Below are 21234 nucleotides of genomic sequence, written 5' to 3' on the forward strand. Positions count from 1 at the left end.
ACCCGGGATCACGAAAAGGCCAAGGTTTAAATGAAAGCCTGTTTCGTCCATATATTGACCCGGCTACCTTTCAGGTGCTTATTGAGCTTAAAAATGTTTTTTTTTTTTTTTGACACAAAGCCGAAAACAGCTCGCAAAATCTCGAAAATCTTCATAGTAAAACATTGCTCACGGCAGATTTCAAATAAAACTTTTCGGTTTGGAAAAGGAAGGGAGTTTTTTGTAATTCATGTATGAAATATTTTTTTATTTAATAATTTATTTGTTCATTTCCTGTTTCCTGAAATTCTAACTACTTTTAAACAACTCGCTTGATTTAAGCTTGTGCTTCGTCGACGTCTGCAACTTGTGTATGCACAGCAGAATCGACGTCGGCGGCATCAAGTACGACGTCGAAACAAACCATAATTTATGACGATCCGATTCGACGATTTTCCTATCAGGAATCTCCGCTCGCAGGTCGTCAAACCTTTATGCTGCTGGTTGCGGATTAGCCGGCTTTGAGATTTGCGACCGGCGTCCCGCCTCAGAACACTACAATGAAAATTAAGTCAAAATCCTAAAATCTTCAAGAATTAACCTGCCAACCTACCAGCTTGACCAGCGCCGCAGGATTTTCTGCATCTAGTCGAGCATCTCCGGCTTGGTGAAACGCACTCAATTGAGGGAGTTACCACATTCTCGGAGTCCGACCGACACAGGAAGAGGTATGGAAGTTTTGCAGGGTGCCTGAATCAAAACGCTCGGATGATGAACCCGTCCCGGTTACCACTGAAGAAGACAGCATGCGACTAGAGGACAGCATGTGGATGGAGTTGGCGCAGAACGGACGAAGAAGTAAGCGACTTGCTCGCGATGATCAGGTTGAGTCTTCTCCGACGGTCTTCGAAACCGGTCAAATCAGCTGCTCGCGATTAGTTCATTTTCCTTGCTGAAATTTACCGTCCTCCAACTAATCGGCCAGCAGGTGCTCGAACCGCTGCAGATGGCCGTTCCGGAAGACATACCGCTGCACCGCTTTCAGGGCCCCATCGTAAAACCGGACCATGTTTTGAGTCCCTCCTGGCTTTTTCCGTTCGAGAAAGCTTCGTAAACACGGTCAACATTCTTCGATTTTGACATTTCAAAATGAAGTGGTGCCAGTTTGGCAGAGAAATTCTATGACAGTTCCGCGCGTCAACTGAGTGCGCGCACACCGCCAGCACCATCGCGCACCCAATCGCACCATGAACACAAACGCTTGTTCAGAAAACCGTGTAGAGAGTCTAACCCCCTGAGTGAAGCGGTTTTCGGTTGGGATCAGCTGATTTCAAATGATTTTCACATCAATGGAACCAGAAAAAACTATCGAAGTCATTGGATAAGCATGTGAAATTATCGTGATGATTTTTGGAGCAGCTCACGTGAAAAAACACTTGAGTTTGCTATGTCAGATTTTTTCAGTGTAGGGCTTTAGTATCCAATTTAACAATAATAGTACCCAAATTTTAGGATCCCAATATTTAAATCCAGCAACCTCCCTGTCCCCGGACAGCACCAACCGCGCACATTTCTCGTTCCGGAGCCATCGCCCGCCATTGACCGCACCCCTAATGACAGCTGTCATTAGCAGTGCGTTCAGTGCCGTTTTTGTCCTCTTCTCCTCGGCTCCGTTTTCGTTCGCGCTGCATCCATCCCACCAGCCATCATAATAGTTATTGTCATTTTTTTCCTGGGCTCCTGAAAAATATAATTACAATTTTAATGGTTTGCAATTCTGGTGGAAAAATGTTGGCCCGCTCGACGACGACAACGACTGCAGCAGCATAATTCGGTGGTGGCCGCGTATCGATTGGAAACTCGCGAGTGTGTGATTTGCAAGGGGGACGATTTGTTATAAAAACTTTGTTTTGGGAGGTGAAAAGTCTCGGAACGTCGTCCGGACGGATTTCTCGGGACGATGGCGTCGACGGGACTGGTGGACAAGTCGTTCGTGAACAGCAACGACGAGCTGTTCTACCTGAAGTGGAACAACTTCCAGAAGAATGTGAGCACCCAGTTTGAGAAGCTGCGGGAGGATGACGACCTGGTGGACATAACGTTTGCGTGCGAGGGCCGGAAGCTGACGGCGCACAAGCTGGTGCTGTTTGCGTGCAGTCCGTTTTTCAAGGAGCTGCTGAAGGTGGGTGTTTGGGTTGAGTAGGTTGAATGATCGGAATTTTGAGATGTTTGATTTTTTTTTTGCAGAAAAATCCTTCCCCTCATCCGGTGTTCTTCATGAACGACGTCAAGTTCGATGTGCTGAAGGCGATTCTGGAGTACATGTATCTGGGGGAGGTCCACATAACGAACGAGAACTTGAAGGATTTCATTAAAACGGCCGAAGGGCTGCAGATTCGGGGTCTCAGCAAGGAGAATAATGTAAGTTTAGAGTATTGCTTCTAAAAGGAAGAGTTTGAAACTTTTCAATCCGCAGACTGACCTGGCGATGCCTCCGACCGTACCAACCCCCCAACCTGCGGTGAGCCACATGGCTCCGATCGGGCGCAAGGTCATCATCGACGACAAGGAGACGATCATCACCGCGGAGAATGTACAGCTGCTGGACGAGCTGTGCCGCAAGCGTCCCGTTGATACCGGCGATCTCGGCGGCGGCCAGGTGGTCGGCCTCAACATCAAGCGTATCAAAACTGCGACCGTGGTCGAGACGCAGATCCAGTCCGATGGCAGCGGTGAGTAGTAGTGCGGGGCCCTTATCTTTGCGTTGGATAATTCGTTCCTCAACGCGCAGGTTCCTCCAACGTAGAGCCCAAGGTGGAGATGGTCGAGTATCTGGACGCGGAAGCAACTAACCACCAGTCGCCGCAGTACTGCAGCATGGACAACTTCACGGAGAAGAGCAACTCGCGCAACAACATGACCCACATGGGACAGATCAACGCGGGTAAGTTACGGGTTGTTTGAAATGTAACTGTTTAATCCACTGCCTCCTTTTGTAGCCACCTTCACGCAAACTCCGGCGCAACCAAGCAGCTCTGGCCACCAGCAGCAGCAGCAACAGCAACAACAACAGCAGCAGCAGCACGTCCAGCACGAGTACAAATCCGAAGAGGACAGCAGCTGGATGGATAAATCTCTGGACAACATATCGGTCAATTCGGAACACCAACAGCAGTCAGGACAGCAAACCGTCAAGTACAAGGGCAAGTCGAGTAGTGGCGGCGGCGGAGGAAGCAGCAGCCGATCGCAGCGCTCCAACGAGGACAAAACCAACTGCCTAACGCCACGCTGCTGTCCTGTTTGCTCACGACTCTACTCGAACGTATCGAACCTCCGCCAGCACATGCGCCTCATCCACAACCCAACGGCCGTCTGCTGTCCAATCTGCCAAAAGCACTTCAACTCCGAGCTCTACCTAAAGCGGCACTACTCGTCGATCCACTCGATCAACGCCGGCGGCGGCACGGGAACCAACGAACCGGGCGAACTCGTAGATCAGAAGCCGCCAGCGCAGCTGGCCACCCAAGGACAAGCCCCCCCAACAGCAGCAGCAGCAGCAGCAACAACAGCAAGGTCAACAGCAGCAGCAGCAGCAACAACAACAAGCGACCTCCCAACAGCAGCAGCAGCAACAGGCACCGACGTCGGCCAGCACAAACACGTGGAATCCGTACCATCATCACACCGTCGGTGACACGCAGCTGGTGAATCCGTTCATCAAATAATTACAGGTTGGTTTGCAAGGGGAGCGCTTGGTCGCGATTTGTTCGCTGGGTCAGCTCGTTGGTGGAACCTCCCATCTAGGGACAGATTGCGAAATCTGATTTCTTTTTAAGTTGTCTTTTATTGTTTCTTCGAGTTGAAGAAAGCTTTTTAAAAACAAATAAAATTGATGATTAGTTTTCAATATTTTACAGGCAGCGTTTTCCGTTTGACTGCAAAAAAAAAAACAGTTTTAAGTGAAATTTACTTCATGCTCCTCAACGACCCAGTTTGAGTTATCTCACAAATCTGCAAGATTTATGCAAGTAATGCATAACAATCTTGAAGCTCCTCAATTATAAAACACGCATAAACACACATTTTCTGTACAAAGCAAAATTGAAAACACACATGAAAAAAGAACTAACATAAAGTAACATGTAGCGTAGAGTCCTAAGTAAATCCCAGCAAAAAGAAAAAAACAGTTAAAACAAGTTGAAAAGCTGTTATGTATCTGTACTTAGCAAGCGCGCGAAAAGGGTGTTAAACTGTACAAAGCGAAAAGGGCATTTTGCTACCAACAATGATAAGGCATTTCCGGGGAACTGTGAGTGTTTACAAGGTAAAAAAATCAACCAAACCAATGTCGAAATATGTACCACAATAGTAAACATAACGACTCCTTTCCCGGGCAAAGGATTTTAAATTGGTTTATTTAATGTTTTATTGAGAAGAGGAGTTGCATTACACCTCTACCACTTTGTTTGTATACTATTTAGGCGCGTAGGTAGTTTAATAAGACAGTTTGGGGAAAGAAGCTATTACACTACCGCAAACAAACAAACAAACTCGAACTTTTTCGTGTTTGACTTGCAAACAAGGCAAAATGTATGCAGGATGACGTTTGTACAAACAAACCCAGGCAAACAAACAAAGCAGGTAAACTGTCAAAAAGTGCGAGTTTGTTTGTTTGCCGTAGTGTAATAGCTCCTTAAGTTTGAAGTAGGTTTTAGTTGCTTTCTTGCACGGAAAAGTAAAGTATCGCTCTCGGAAAGTTATTGTTTAGATTTTACAAACTAGGCTTAGAGAAATTTAGGTTTATTTTATGTTTGCACTATTTTTTAACACTGAAAAGAGAATATTAACACACCTTTGAAAGAACCTACACACATACAGATGATCACAAGCTCGGTGTGGCTATTGAAGGCAAAAACTAAAAGTATAAACATTAGATTTGGAGGCAGATAATAAGAATTTTAGCAAGTAAGAATTACAAAAAATATCTATTAGATAATGTAGCCTTGTGAAGCAAGGAGTGCAGAATAACGGTTAAATGTGTACATAATGCTAAGTTAAACAACTATTGGAGAAGTAAATAAATTGATATCACCTTAAACAGTGGATTTGTTTTAGGTTATAATTTTTATGTTTACACAGTAAGCTTAGAACAATAAGCTGTATTTGAACCATTGAGCAATTCTCTACGAAATCGGCCTTTTTCAATTTTTATTTTTTAATCCGGCTGAAACTTTTTTGGTGTCTTCGGTATGCCCAAAGAAGCCATTTTGCATAATTGGGTCCTAAAATTCAGCTTAGATTGCTGATATCATTGTTTACAGCGATAAAGCTTATTTTTCTGACGACCACAAAGAGTTTAAAATGGATTTTTGAAAAATTAACCTCGCGGTCCTTCTTGACAGGACCAAGCTCTTACTTGACAGCTCGTTACAAGGGGACCATAGTTGATCCATCGAAAAAATGTTGCCTTTTTTGGCATTAAAATGAAAAAAAAATGATCAGAAATTGTTTTTAATCGTGTTTTTTTTACCGTTGTACATAAAAATTGACATAGGGCTTTAGTGACCATTTGGTTTGTCCATATAATTTTCCATGCAAACTTGACAGCTGTCCATACGAAAATGATATCTGATAGTACAAAAATCAGTATCTTTTCAAAGATTTTTTTGATCGATTTGATGTTTTCGACCATGTTGTAGGAGGTTGTAGGTATGGATAAGAACCACACTTTAAAAACAGATACATGGTCAAATTGTTTTGGAGATTTTATATTTTTCTTTTTGGCACTAGAACTTGATTTGCAAAAAAAAATCTGATATGTTTTAGGAGACATTAAATGCAAACTTTTCAGAAATTTCCAGAATGTTCAAAAAGTTTTTGGTTGAGTTATAAACTTTTGAATCAATACTGTTTTTTTTTCAAAACAATCAAAATATCGGTCGCAAAAAAAATTAACCTGATATTTCGATGTAAAATCGAATTAGCAATCAAAAGCCTTTTTTTTGCAATTCCGCTGTGAAACTGTCGATTTTTTCTGTTCTTCTGGAGAAACGAAACGGCCTACATTTCCCTACCAATAAAAGCAGAATGGAAAATTTATACATTTCATTACCATTGCTGAAATGGCTACTTTTCAGCACTGAAATTGGTGCTGAAAAGTTGAAATTTTCAACACTTGTATCGAAAAGTAAAATTTTTCAATATTTTTTTTTGTTTTGAACGGTGAATTTACTTAACACACTGTCCACGTCGAGGTCCACGTGGTTTATGGATGGTCCCTATAGTGAAATTTTGAGAAAGTGAATTGTTTTCAAGTTATAGCTACTTTTGGCTTTTCAGCAAATAGCCACAGTTATATTTTCAATTTTTTTTTATCAAGACTAACATTCCAAAATTGCGTAATATTGAATGTTTGGCCCTTTTGAAATGTTAGTCTTGATAAAAAAAAATCTTCAACTCTACGATGTTTGCTGACAGCTTTTCCAGGATTTGTTCCTTGTTGCCTGGTGCCGGTGCTGGCTTGAAGTCCTCGTCACCAATGTAGCCAATGTAGTGACACGTACGTAAAGACCAGTTACAAAAGGGATCTTCGATGTTATTCTTACACTTTATCAAACCTTGCATTATGTAGATTACATTGCAGATTGCCAGGTCAAGTACCCATAGGTATTATTTTTAACTTATTTTTATTAGGTCCTTTAAAGTGCTACGACCAGGTTAGGACCGAGGATCAGTTTACAATCAAAATATAAAATAAAAATAAAAAAAGCTCATCACACTCCATACTTGGAGATCATGTAACTGACGAGGGTTACTTGGTCCAAGCGGGTCTTGCAGGTTTTGAATCTGCCGATGTACTCGGAGAAAATGCCCCACAGCTCAGCAGAACTGTAGAGCACCTCCCAGCTTCCTCTTTCGTGGCTCCACCGTCTCGGGAGCCACTGCTTCCTTGGCTTCTTCCTGCGGGGCGAGGGCGATCCTTCGATTTTCCGTCCGGGACTGCACCCGGCAATGGAGGGAACTCCGCCGGCGTGAACGTCGGAACTGCTGGACTCTGCTTCTCCGCCTTCCTTGCCGGCGGCTTCGGTTTCGACGCCTGCTGGCGCCTCCGGATGAAGTCCGCACGCTTAGGGCAGCTGCGGTCCGTGGCTTCGTGGGCTCCAGAGCAGTTGGCACACCGCTTCGGCTCGGCTTCTTGGACTTTGCACTCGTCCGTCTTGTGGGGACCCCCACAGTTGTTGCACCTCCCTTTCAGATGACAGTTCCTGGTTCCAAGCAGTTCCTGCACTGGGTCACGTTCGGACGCTTGTTCCGGTAGGCCTCCCACCGGATGATAGTGCTTGCCACAACTTTCATTGCAGAGAGCTTCTTTAGATTGGTTTCGTCCACGGTGGACTTTTCTTCCGCTTGATGAAATGCACCTCCAGCGCGTCCAGCTTGAGATCCCTCTTCAGAAGGTACTTGACCTCTTCCGGTTTCAGTTCATCCGGAAAACCACGAAGAACCACCCGATGATTTCGTTCGCTCCGCCGATCGTGGGTGTAAAATTCCACTTTCTTCTTCTTGAGTAGCTCGAGCAAGATATGTAGCACGAGCAAGATACGTCTTAACTTGTCGCTGGCTGGCGACTGAGTGTACCCATAGGTATATAGATTTGATAAAATTGGGTACTAAAGCCCTATGTCAATTTTTATGTACAACGGTAAAAAACACGATTAAAAACCATTTCTGATCACTTTTTTTCATTTTAATGCAAATTTTTTTTTTTGACAAGACAACATTTTTTCGATGGATCAACTATGGTCCCCTTGGAACGAGCTGTCAAGTAGGACCTTTTCTGTCAAGAAGGACCGCGAGGTTAATTTTTCAAAATTGATTTAAAAAACCATTTTAAACTCTTTGCGGTCGTACAAAGGGTTATTGTACTCAGAAAAATAAGCATTATCGCTGTAAACAATAATATCACCAATCTAAGCTTCATTTTAGGACCCAATGGTCCACAGAAAAAAACGCTTCATTTTAGGACCCAATTGTCCACAGAAGAAAACGCTTCCCTTTCACGGATGTGAACTCAATTACCTAGAATGCACAGCATAAAAATTTAAGGGAAGGCGAGTGTTTACCAAACGACATGTTTCTGACTTTTTGCTACAACCTTTTCAATACTTGCTGACAGACCGGATTGCTACTGGGTAAAAATAGCTGAAACAGGAATCCAAACTCTTCTGTGATTCCCTGAAGGTTTTTTTTTACGATTTTCTATCACCGTTATTTTAATGTTCACGGGTTTAGATTGATATTCAGGACTCTGGAAGTATCGGACGCAGGGAACGCTTTACGCCACGTATTGTTGTCGCATTTTTTGAATTTGGTGACGGTCCCATGCTTCTTCAGCACTTTGCCGATCTTTTCGTTCAGGTCCGGGATGTACGGTAGAGACGCGAACCTCTCTCGTGGTTCTAATCCTCTCGCCACGTGATTCAGCGAGTTGTACCGCGCTCGCTCTGCAGTTGTTTGTGTTCTATTTGTGCACGTGTGGACTTTCTGAGTTGAATTTCAAGTAGTGGTCGATTTTTTTGTTTTGGATACCATGACAGAGAACTCCGAACTACTGTTTAACACTTGCATTACCTCTTTATTTTCCTCCACGGTGTCAGTAAGTAGGCTTGCTGTGGGCTTCCGTTGGTGCATATAGGAAAACAGACTGTTGAATTTTTAACTGGATAGTTCTCAATTGAAGATGAAGACAGCTGCTACCGATACGGTACATGAATTGTATTTATTTTTCGCTGACCATTGTAGGTTTGTCTCTTGTTTTTACATTTCTCCATACGATACATACAGTTTTCATCCAGGCCTCGAGCGCCGGCTGAAGACGAATACTTACGAATGCTTACGTCAGCGTTCAAATACCAAGTGTGTGTGAGTTGTTTTGGGAGGTTTGTTGTTTGATTCAATTGTAATCAAATCATCTCTTCGTCAATTGGTTTTGGGTCGTGGACACATTCCATCGCTTACACTGTACGACATCGAAAAACTCAAGTTTGGAAAGTTGATTCGGGTTGATGATGTGAGTGGGGTGATTCTTAGTGACTACAGCTCAACTTAAAGATAAAGTTTGTAATGTAAAACACAGTCGCACAGGTTTGCTTAGTAGGGTCTCTGGCGTTGATCTCGGTTTCTATCACTGAAAGAAGAATGGAAAAAAAATGTTGCAAACAAAGATCCGAAATTGATTCGTTACAAGCAACTTACCCTCCCCGCATGGCTCCGCCACCCCCTCGTCCCCCAAATCCACCTCCTCGACCTCCACCAAAACCTCCCCGGCCACCACCTCGTCCTCCGTATCCACCTCCACCGCCACCGGAACCACCTCCAGCTCCTTCCGGTTTGGCCGACTTGCACCGATTGCACTCGTTTCGCCAGGCAAAGTTTTTGTTGCTACAATCCGAGCAGATCCAGTCGCCTTCGCGCTCTTGGCCACCACCGCCGCCGCCGCCTCCACCACCACCACCTCCGAAGCGACCTCCTTGCTGGCCTCCTCGGCCCGATCCGCGATCTCCGCCGTCCCGATCGCCAAATCCACCGCGATCTCCACCACCACCACCACCTGACAGATGAGAAGATAAATCGCAGATCTTTAGAACTCTGAACCCGACGAAACACGCAACAATACTAACGACTTCCGAAGCCACCACCGCCGCCGCCGCCTCCCGGCTAAATCCGCCCCGCTGGCCACCCTTGTTCTGCCAGGTGTTGTACCGCTGGGCCAGCGAAACCTTGATCATCGAACCGTTAAAGTCCTTGTTGTCGAACCAACCGATCGCAGACTGGGCCGCGTTGGCGTCCTCGTACGTAACGGTGGCCTCGCCCTTCGGACGGCCCGACTCCTTGTCCTTGTAGATCCAGATCTTGGGCTTCATGGTGCGCTTGTCTTTCTGTGAGTTTTTAGGTTAGAATGATCGAGTTAAAATTTGGTAAGTGTTGGAATGAACGTTCGAACCGAACCTTAATGATGCCGATGGCGCCAAAGTAGTCGGCAATTTCCGTCTCGGACGTTTCCGGGTTCATGCCCTGCACGAAGATCGTGTCTTCCTGCGTGACCATTTCTCCGTCACCTGATGTCACCAATCGGAGTTGATGTTGGTTGTTGTTGTGGGGTTTGGGAATTGTTAAGAACGAGAGAAAATCGAACAGAGAAAAGATAAAACAAAGCGTTAGTACGACTTACGAAGCTGGAACTACAAAGATGGGGTTGATTTCACTTAATCTAAACTCTGTAGTTACTCTATTTTGACCGAATTTGAACTCTTTTCAACGTTGATACTCTTTAATTTTAAAAGCAAAACACTCAACTACTCAACTTGACGCTTTACACTCATTTGACCTTGTTTTTGCATTACTCATTTAAACTCTTTCGACTCACGAATACCGTACGCTTTAGTTCTGTTGTGATTGTAGTGTGTTGCAATACTGATTAATTTTGGAAATAAAACCCATTTGTTTACTTTTTAACCATGTTATTTTCATAAACCACTCTTTAATCAACACCCTTTACGGTTGTAACCATCAAACCAGTTGAACCATTAAATTAAACATGTTTTACACACTCATTCTACACGTAATAACCTTTGTTTACTCCTTTCAGAATCAGGTTGGTCAGTAATGATACCAAACACGACAATCTATTCATCTTAACCAACCGACCAAAATAAAATAAAATTCCACCTTCGGTAACTCACGAATTATACTGTTTACTTTGTTCTTCACTTCACACCAGTGACCTTAGGGAATTGTTCTATTGATAATCATGTTTGGCTTTTTAAAACGTTGAATAACCGTCCAGACATAACATAAAACCATTAAGTTCTTAATTTTTAATTTCCAATCAAACTTTTGTCAACAAGTTAACAATTTAAAAAAATACAACGTTTTGAAATAATGTCAAAATGCTCCAAAATTCAGAGCAATCCGAAAATGCGCTCCCCTAACACGGGTGTGAACTTCAAGTACCTAGATTTACCGAGTCCCATATTTTCCTTTAAATTGGGTCTTTAAGGAGCTACATACATGTACAAAATCACAAAATTTTATACTTCACTAAATTCACTAGAAAGATGATTTTCAATCATTCCTGAATGTTTCATGAAGATATTTCGTCACTGAACTGAGTGAGAGACGGTTTAAGCCCAAAATTTTGCCATTCGTAAAGCGAACTGTCAAACTTTGTAACACCAAGTTGATTATTGGGTGCCACGAAATCTTGAGATGGGATCAGGGCTTGCGAAATTTCGACTTTGTTTGTGATAGCTGACAGAGCACTCCAATCGTCTTCACCACGACAACCTGATTTTTACATTCTGCTTTCGTTCGTTTCACACACAAAGAAATGAGTGCTATGCAAAGTCACTCATACAATCATTGACTTCCCTCCAGGAGAAAAATCGCCTAGAGAGCGGTCGTTTGACATTCTACCGAGATTCCGATCATCTCTCCAATGATAGCAATCATATGATTTTTGTCACCACGCAGCATACACTAGGAAGAGAGAGACAAAAACGAGAGAAAGAGAAAGAGCACGTTGTCTCGTTCGGGCGGCTGCTTGAGTGGTGCTCATTTTTCGTTCGTTTCGTCTTCGTGTTTACGTTCATCGACCGCCGCCAAGCAATGGCGGTCATGATAGGCGTTGTGTGTCAGCGATCAAATATCGTTTTGGGAAATGATCGCTGACAGAAAGTTCTATCGAATATCGAGTAGTCACGTTCAGTGATAGATCCCTTTTCAAGCATTGGATGGGATGAACCAAATTGGATGAAATTCGGGGTAAAGACTCTCAAGACATATCCCGTGTACATGACAAAGTCCGATTTTAAAGTTATTTAAAAAATACAAAAATCAAAAACTGTTTTTGCCTTCCTCACCTCACTGAGGCAAGGCTATAAAATCACTCGAAAAATGAACTTCTTGAATACGACTCCTAGAAATACCTTTACGTATACCTATCGACTCAGAATCAAATTCTGAACAGTCTGTGGGGATGTGTGTAGACATGATTTTTTTTCCACACGATTATCTCAGAACTGGCTGAACCGATTTTGGCCGGATCCACCTTATTCTGTTCGTTTTGGGGTCCCCTAAGGCCCTATTAAATTTTATTCTGTTTAGTTAAGTATTTAAAAAGTTATGCCAAGAAAAAGATTTTTGTAGATACAAAAAGGGTGATTTTTTGCCTAACCTCAAAAGGGTATTTTTGTTTACGTGCGAGAGTCGCGCCAGATGCGAAACGCCCGGTTGCCACATTGCTTCAAATGAGAGTCTGCATGTTTTCTGGAAAAGTCTGTATCAGGTATATATTTTTTTCATAAACTTATTTTCATTATTACTTTGTAAATGTGAGGAATGCACTACCCACCTGATGGTGGATTAAGAAACGTTTTTTTATATGAAAAGCACAAAAATATTTTTACCTTTTTATAAATAAGTTTTTTGAAAATCGGCCTTCGTCACGCAAACAGGACCGGTTTAACGAGTATTCACCAAAATGTTGAGCCGATTTGATCAAAGCAGTGTTGAGATATCGTGGCACCCATTTTTTGAAACTGCTAACTTCAAATTACTATATCACGGCAATGATACAACCAAATGTCTTGAAATTTGTTTTGATAATAGATGAAAATGTAGATTTTAATTAAAATTAAGTGTGTGCTCGCACCATCTTCAGATTGTTTTTGTCGATTTACATGTATGTAACCCCTTAAGGGACTATCCATAAACCACGTGGACACTTTTTTGGAAATCTCAACCCCCCCCCCCCCTTCGTGGACAATTGCCCATACAAAAAAACTTATTTGTATGGACCGTGGACAATCGCCATACCCCCTAAAGTGTCCACGTGGTTTATGGATGGTCCCTAAGCCCTATATCAAAATTTAAGTACAGCGGTAAAAAACACAAGTAAAAACCGTTTCTGACCACTATTTTTTTTATTTAATGCAAAAAGTATTGACAAGACAACATTTTCTCGATTGATCAACTATGATCCTCTTGGAACGAGCTGCCAAGAAGGGCCGCTAAGCTTTTCAAAAATTGAATTAAAATTTCATTTTAAATCCTTTCAATCCTGAGACATTCAACTAAATCCGAAAAACTCCGTGCATTTTTGTCACTTTACATATGAAAGAAGTGTATATCTTGTCGTGCTATCTTGTCACTCCCTGAAAATTGATGTAAGTGCGACAACTGGCCAAAGGGATTTCAGAACGCGTTTGACGCACGTACAAGTTAAACTTCTGTAAACATTTGTTATTATAACTCGGGACTCCAGCAACCAACTTCAACCAAACTTCGGGACAATGAACATAATGGTCAGCCGAACAAAACGTGTTTGTTATTGTTTACATTGCGTGCTTTCGTTTTTGTTTATCCAAGGTCAAACATTGAAACGCGTCTCGGAACGTCGAAATGGCGGGTGCGACATGGTAGCACAACGACGTCGAAATGTGAGGTGAGGTAAACATTTTATTTATTTTTGACAATAGCTCCTTCCGATTCGGCGGTAGGCCACCGACTGAAGCAAGCCTTCAGCATTGCCCGTATTTATAAAGAGAAGGCGCTTAGAACTTTCGAACAATGTGTGCGCTTCCCAAACGCCGACGTATGCTTCAAGTGCCTAGGATGCATAAAATTGGTCATTGAAAAAGCGCCTTTCTAACACGGATGTGAGGCTTGTGTAATTAAAATGCCTAACATTTTAGAGGAAAACTAGCGTTGTTGTACCCAATTTCGCATTACTCAGATGTTCTGGATTAGGTAAATTTAGATCCCAAATATTAAATTTGGATCAGCGTTGATTTCAAGAACAAACCTCAAACAATGAAACTTTTTTGGGAATTCTATATTGTATTTGTACAAAATTACACTTAACCACCTGTCTTGATGTAACGAAAACCACCTGTAACATAACCTTTTTACTCATCGACACATATTTCCATGATTATTGCAACACACTACCACTAGGAAATTCAGCGGAGAACCATTCTTTTATAACGCAATGCAGAACAAACACGTGGGTATCTAAGTTGTAAAGAATAATGATACTTTAACTTCATTTACGTGATAAAAGAATGATTCTTACAAGCAGTTTGAAACTTCCATTACCTGCTTAAAATTTTGATGCGCCTTTGCAGGCGGAAGCTACGACTAAAAACAACAAATCTAAACTAGTTCAAAATTTGCTGTGGCAACAGAAGCTTCAAACGGCTTTCAACCGATATAAAACCAGAGGGGTTCCAACCCGACGAAACCGAGCACACGTGGAAAACCTTTCCGTTTATCCGTTCCGACTCTCGTTTAGTGTCGTCAATTACACTCTCTATTTTACGCAAACTGTTAACCTCTCTTATTCGCGACAAGTGAAAATACTCTCTAACGATAGTTGCGCAATGTTCGTAAAGATATAGGAATAGTAATAATAATAATAATAAAAAATAGTACAGTGAAAAAAGTGTTCTTTCACCGAACAGTCGATCGGTGTTTACCTTTGCTATTAAAACCACCCTTGTTGCCGGCGCCACTGCTATAACACATGAAACCAAACCATTTCGTTACACATTTGCATTTGTTTTGTTCATTGATTTTGTAAGAGATAAAATATTTAGGTGTTTTTTGTTGGATGATGGAAAACCGTTCAGAGATTAAAAATATTATTATATAGAGGGAGAATTGCTTTTTTTGGTAAATATTTTTGGAATAAACGAGTAATTTAAAACGTTTGAGAGAATGCAACAGAAACAGTTTGATTGCTCTGTTGCCAAATTAGTTAGGGAGATAAGGGGGAAGGAAAAAGTTAAGGAAAAGCTGGGTTTAAAAACCTAAAGATATGATAAACTTGCAGGAAACGGTTATATGAAGAGTGATTTACCTGTTCCTAGCAAACAAAGTGTATTAAAGGTTGCAAGTTTACCATCGCTTCCGGTTACGAAACCACCGTTGAACGTTAACATGACCTCAATTTAAAGACACTTTTGACGATTAACCAGTTGCAGTTTCGAGATCAACCTTTTTTTTATGTGTCAGTGTTTAGAACTCTAAACGTATGATAGTGAAATAAGGAACAATACAAGGACAGGATGGGAGAAACATTTCAAAGGGAATGTGTGTTCAAAAAACCGTGTGTTTGCAAAATTAAATCTGAAGGCTAGAATTACGATTCTGGCGGTTCTGAACTGTTTTTTTCTTTTCGGGTAGGACTTTCGCTGCGAGGAATTGGTCTCTCACCTGTAGCCACCGCTTGGGTTACCACCTCGTGCGCCTCCAGCGCCGGCACCGTTGCCGTAGCCTCCGCGCTGCTGGCCATAGCCGCCGCCATCGCGACCCCCGGTTTTGTAATCTGAGTAGAGGAAAGAAAATAGGTATTTTGAAGAAATCATCCCTCTTTAAGTTTATTTATTGGTTTCAAATCTGAACAGAACAGATCACGGACTAATCCAGGGTGGCCACCAGATTTGGATTTTCAATTTCCCGGTTTTTTCCCGGTTTTCTCCCGAGGCCAGAAGGAATTTTTCCATATAGTTTTAAATCAAATTACTATGTTTTTATAGACTGACGTTAGTATCAAAATACTTTTGAACGTATACACAACGTATACCTTTCGTTTTGAGAATTACATAAATTATTACTGGAAAGCAGGAAATAGGATTTACAATGTATCAAATAGGTAAAAAGATTTGCCACATTTATTGCAAATAAGTTATGCACGGACATAGAAAAAAGAAAAAAATAAACATGTTTTGATGTTTTAAAAAGTTTGAGCAACACAAAATGGTAAGAAATCAATTGACTGTGCTGCGATTTTCTGAACTACACAACCGAAACAGTCAAAATTGAGTTAATATTTTTTTAATAAATTTTCAGATGAGAATTAAATAAAACCCAACAAAAACTCAACTTTTATGTTGATGTAGTACCTATCCACATAAAAGTGACTGTTTGTATTGAAATGACTATTTTGCAGTAGAACTCTGAAAATATTGTAATTTTAAAATATCTGAAAATTTTATTTAAAATTTAAATTACAGTTTTAAAACAAATTTTGCAAGAAAGATATTTCAAGTGTTTTGAATTTGAACACAAATTGATAGGCATTTATCTGTTAAAAGATTCCCAAATAACTATATAAAAATATCTTAAATACCAAATATTTCCGACATTTTAAAATTATACAAAAGTACTCAAATCTGTTTTAATAACACAAAGACAAAGTTTCATAGCAATTTGTCCTTAATAATTTGTTAGACTGACAAAGCCAAAAATCATCTTATAAAATACTACTAAAAACAGATTTTTGAAATTCCACCAAATGTTTTACAGTAAAATTGTGTACAGTCCAGACTCGATTATCCGAAGTTTCGATTATCCGAAATATTATCGAGTCTGGACTATATTATTATTTTACGGCGCACATCAAGTAGAGCTTTTTGCACCACGCTTTTCGGATTTAAGTATCTTAAAAATTATGGGAACTATCGATATGATTTTTATTCATCCCTGAAGTACTGTCTACAAAACAAATAAAGCAGATTTTTACAATTTTTACAATCATATTGTTGAAGGGTTAAATCCGTAAGTTTGACAATTTTGAAATAAGAAGGCAACAACTTCCTTGGCTGCTGTGCAACCTTAAGTTGATATTGAAATATATAATAAAATTAAACGGATGAATTTAGTCAATTGTTTATTGTGCTTATGGAATTCAATACTTATTGAAATAAGATTTCAAAATCATACGGCTGAGTAAATTTTCTATTGACACGCGAAATTGATCGGAATATTGCAGCTTATCAAACATTTGTTTTTAAATCGGGTCCGGTGGTTTTTAAATCGTGGTTGCATTTCCCCAGTTGGCCCCGATGGCATTTTACGAGACGAGATTTGTCGGAATGAGGAAGTAAATGGCCCAGGCTTAACCAACTCACTGCCAAAGGTCGTCAGTTCGAATCCCGGGGAGGATGGGAGCTTAGGTGGAAAAAGAGGTTTGGATTACCTCACTGTTTTAAGCCTTCAGACATCTTGTTTTGCCATAGCCATAGCGCCAAGTCTACAGCATGACCTTGAACAATTTATTTTATTTAAAAAAGCAAGTTCACCGAAGAAAAATATCATGGAATACTCAACAGAAGAAAATAAAACCAAAGCCTAGTAGCTTGAGTCTATTACACAAAATAGTATAATATTCTAATAGAGAAAAGTATACATTGAATTCATTTAAGAGGAATTTGTCGAATTTTAACTAAACTTAAAATATTTTCCCGGTTTGTCAGTCAAATTCCCGAGTTTTTCCCGGTTTTCTCCCGATGGAATAAATTCCCGGGTTTTTCCCGGTTTTTTCCCGAGGTGGCCACCCTGGACTAATCATTCCGTACCTCTATGACTGCTTGCTAGAACTGTTTACATAGACTTATTCGTAATCCAAATACCCGACGAGGATTAGTATGCATCAGCAAATCAACTGACCAACAAACTTCGCATGTTAAGAAAGGTTTATCTTTATTTCAAACAGAAACTAAGCAGCAAAACTTTAAGGAACTTTTTCTCCTTTCTTTATAAAAGCGCATGTATAGCCGGCTCCGTTCACGATCATCGGGTACACTCAAACCCCGATGGTTTGACACCAACTGTTGTCAAACGAACGGGGTCACTTTTTAGTTTGACATCCTTTTTACACGGAGTTCACACACATTACCTAATATTTGTTTTGATAGTGTGCGTGAGTGCCGTGTAAAAAGTGACTGTTCGTCACTTTTTGGTTTGACTTTGACCAACCAACGGGGTACAAACTAAAAAAGTGTCAAACGAAAAAGTGACCAACCACCGGGGGTTGAGTGTAGTCTGCTTTTATATTAGATAAAATGGTTAGACCTTCCAGTTGTCCTTTTTTCCAGGTCGAATGACTAGCTCTTATCGTTGGAGGAGCAAGACCGAATGAACTTGGCGCGTTTCAAACAGCTGCGTTTCCTCGTTGTTTCACCTGTTTTTACAAAGAACTTTGTATTATGCCGCTATACGAGGCTATTTCCAATCTCGAGACGTGCTATTCAAGTATCTAAAGTATTTCGTCATGATGGTTATCGTTGTAGCATTAAAAATGCACTTATTAGAGGTGACAGTTCCTGGCTCCACGTCCCGAATGCAAGCAGTTCTTTCTCTGGGTCACGTTGGGTTGCTTGGATTCCGTCTAAGCCTATGTAAACTGTTTTAACAAATTGCTCGGTTAGGTTATGGTCGATTAGTTCTGCAAGTTTGTACTGATTTGACGTTTGTCGAGAGGGCCAAAAAGTTTGGTTATGTTTATGGCACTGCATGCGACAATGATGAACAACAAAAAAGAAGACGCAAAATTATTTAAAAAAAAAAAACTAAGAAGCCCACCATTTTGCGCCCCGTAGCCTCCTCCAGTCGCACTTTGGGCGCCATAGCCACCTCCTGCTCCGCCGCCGCCGCCTCCCCCTCCTAACGGCGGAGGCTGACTAAAGTTGGCACTCGAGATCGGTGGCGGGGGAACCGAAAAGTGCATGCCGGCACCGTTGCCACCGTAATCCTGCCCCCCGTAGCCGGAGTATTCTGCGCGGAGTGAAAAAAAAAAAACGGGAAGAAAATCAATTTTCATCCAAGCAAGCGCCACTTTCCAAGATGGCTGATCTCGCCGATCACGCACCGCGGGAGATGGCTGATGGCGAAAATTATAATTTCAACACGAAATAACACTTACGATCGGCCATCTTCGAGTTCAAACTGCTGCGAAGGATTAAATGCACAAGTTGAACTGGATTTCCGGGTCCGGAAAGGTTTAGTTTCACAGATTTTTCACTTTTTCTCTACCAGCAACGCGTCCTGGCAGCGGAGAAGAAAAAAGACGAATGATGCCGACAAAGCATGAAGAGAAATGAAAAAGGCATTTGACGGGACATCAACTGCCCGTTAGGTCAACTGACAGAATATGTGAGGTACTAGATTACACTCAACCCCGCGGGTTGCAACTATTGCACAGTGGGAAAAAGGGCCCAAAAAATTACAGAAACATGCACACAAAGAAAAAATACTGTAAATTTAAAAAGGTTTAAATAACATTTAACATTACAGTGATGATTCCCGAAAAATTTGATTGATTTCATTTCAATATTTTGATAATAAAACAGTATGTCAATCTTTTTTTTTGTATTTAACGCATCTGCTTATCATTGGCCAACTTGCGCGTCCAAGCTGTACCGATTTTTACGGTACGCCACCGGTCCCGTCTGAAGACCCCAGACTGAGCAGGTTACGGATGGACGTTTCGTTGGGCAGCAACATCGCGGCCTTCATGTTGGAGCGCGACCGCGATGTAGAGAACAGGGTTGTCTAGTTGCCGGCCATCATTAGGACAAGCTTGGAGGAGTTGGCCATGGGTTGTTGATTCGGGAAGGGAAGTCGACGTTTTCCGGCTGGGAAGTGAAGCGCCTGAACTTGAAGTTTCCGATCACTTCGTCCTCCTTCGAGAGTGACACAGGTGTTGTCAACTCGTCGCCAACGTTTATCCGTCTGAAGCTGCGCCGTCGCGAGATGAGCGTTTGCGGGCGGGAATTGCTATAAGAGTTTGAAAGTAAACGAAATTGGCTAGACACTGAACACATTCTCAATACTTACCGGCGAGTTCTTCTGTATTCCAGGTAGACGTTCTTGATTAGGTTCGTCGGATCTCGCTCCAACTTCTTGAAGTAATCTAAGTACGACCTGCGGCTTTCGTACAGACGGTCCTTCCAGAACTGGTGCAAACTGTTCTTCCGGATGTTTAGGTAATACTCGTCAAACATCCCAGTCACGAAATATTCTAGCAGATCTGGTTCTGTCAGAATCCTGCTAGAACGGTGGAACATTTCTGCTAGAATGCTGTAAGAATATCCAGCTCTGAAGAACTCAGCTAGAATCCTGCTAGAACGTCGTGACTGGGATGTCCCACAATGAGAAATGGACTGCGGACCCTCGAGACATCCCACACTGTCCCGTCATCACTTCCGGCACATAATACTGCTGATGCTCGTAAACCTCCGGCACCGCGCTGACCACCTCCGATTATGCCGCTTCTCGTCGTTTTCCTCTTCCGTCGGATTCCTCTCCTCAACGTTAAAATAAACTTTATCGTACTTGTTCAAAAAGCGGATGCAAATCTGCTTCAACTTCAATCTGGTTTACCCACCCCGGGCCACCACCACCGAATACAACCGGTGCAAATACACATCCCGACCTACGATCTTCGGCAACCGCATAAACGGCGTCCTACAAAAAAACAAACAAAATCAATCACAAATGCCACCAAACAACCAAGCTTCATTCTTACCCATTTCGGTCGTGAAACAGCTGCAGGTTCTGCAGGAAGCTGACCTTGTCCTTTTCGAAAACCAACCCCCCGACTTCGTCCGGCACCGGCACCACCCACCTTCCGCTGGACGTGGACAACTCACTCACCAGCGGCACTACCAAAATGTTTGTTTACATTTTGGACTTTGGCGTACATGGTTACACGAGACCGACAAAATGAAAGAAATTGTACAGTCGAATTAAAAGTTAAAACTTTTAAATCAGTTAGCAATGAGTTTTTCAAAAACTGTAGCAGTAAAAGTTTTCATATTAAAAACAAGAAAAAAACTTTTAATGTAGCAAATTTCAACAGTAAGTTACTTTTGCCATTACAGAAATATTTTTGTGTGTGTACGCGAAACGTCATAAAGATCTTGTGAGAGTACGCACGTGTCTCGGGTATAATTCTTCTACAAACTTGATCGAACAAGTTCGCCGATGAGATGGTTTTGGTGGCAAACACATTCGCCACAATGCGATTCTGTCAAAATGGCAAATTTTCGACAGATTTTGTTCTGCTAGAACATACTGGCAAAATTCTAGCACAATTCTGACAAGCCTGCAAGAATCATTTTAGCAGGATTCTTGCAGAACCAATTCTGTAAGAAATTCTCGTGTCTGGGTATGTTTATCAGCAGAATATTTCAGATTGCAGCGATTTTTAGACAATCGTGCAACTTGTGAAAAGCTTTTTACAAAAGTGCACAGATTGTAACGACCACTAAAGGATCAAAATGAAGAAGAAATAATTTTTAAAAAATAACATTGCGTGCTTTAGAGTTTTGTGCAATAATTTGCAATCTAGTACTTCAGCTTCGATACCCGCACCGTTTTCGGTGCAATGTCAGCGTTGACCTTATGCGT

At 41.7% G+C, this 21234-nt stretch overlaps 2 protein-coding genes across 2 annotated transcripts; one reads left to right on the plus strand and one right to left on the minus strand.

Moving 5' to 3' along the window:
• The first annotated feature begins 1620 nt into the window (after positions 1-1620).
• On the plus strand, positions 1621-5077 carry LOC6038036 (broad-complex core protein). The gene is given in 6 exon segments (XM_038248299.1): positions 1621-2161; positions 2227-2400; positions 2456-2711; positions 2771-2923; positions 2979-3513; positions 3515-5077. Coding segments are annotated over 6 exon segments (1530 nt in total). The 5' UTR covers positions 1621-1939; the 3' UTR covers positions 3705-5077.
• A 3656-nt stretch (positions 5078-8733) lies between these two features.
• LOC6038035 (RNA-binding protein cabeza) lies at positions 8734-18912 on the minus strand. Its single transcript, XM_038258566.1, is given in 9 exon segments — positions 8734-9166; positions 9235-9589; positions 9660-9693; positions 9696-9917; positions 9988-10097; positions 14517-14554; positions 15256-15367; positions 18406-18597; positions 18746-18912. Coding segments are annotated over 9 exon segments (1110 nt in total). The 5' UTR covers positions 18756-18912; the 3' UTR covers positions 8734-9129.
• Positions 18913-21234: the final 2322 nt, after the last annotated feature.

Source organism: Culex quinquefasciatus, chromosome 1 (assembly GCF_015732765.1).
Source record: "Culex quinquefasciatus strain JHB chromosome 1, VPISU_Cqui_1.0_pri_paternal, whole genome shotgun sequence".
NCBI classification, from domain to species: domain Eukaryota; kingdom Metazoa; phylum Arthropoda; class Insecta; order Diptera; family Culicidae; genus Culex; species Culex quinquefasciatus.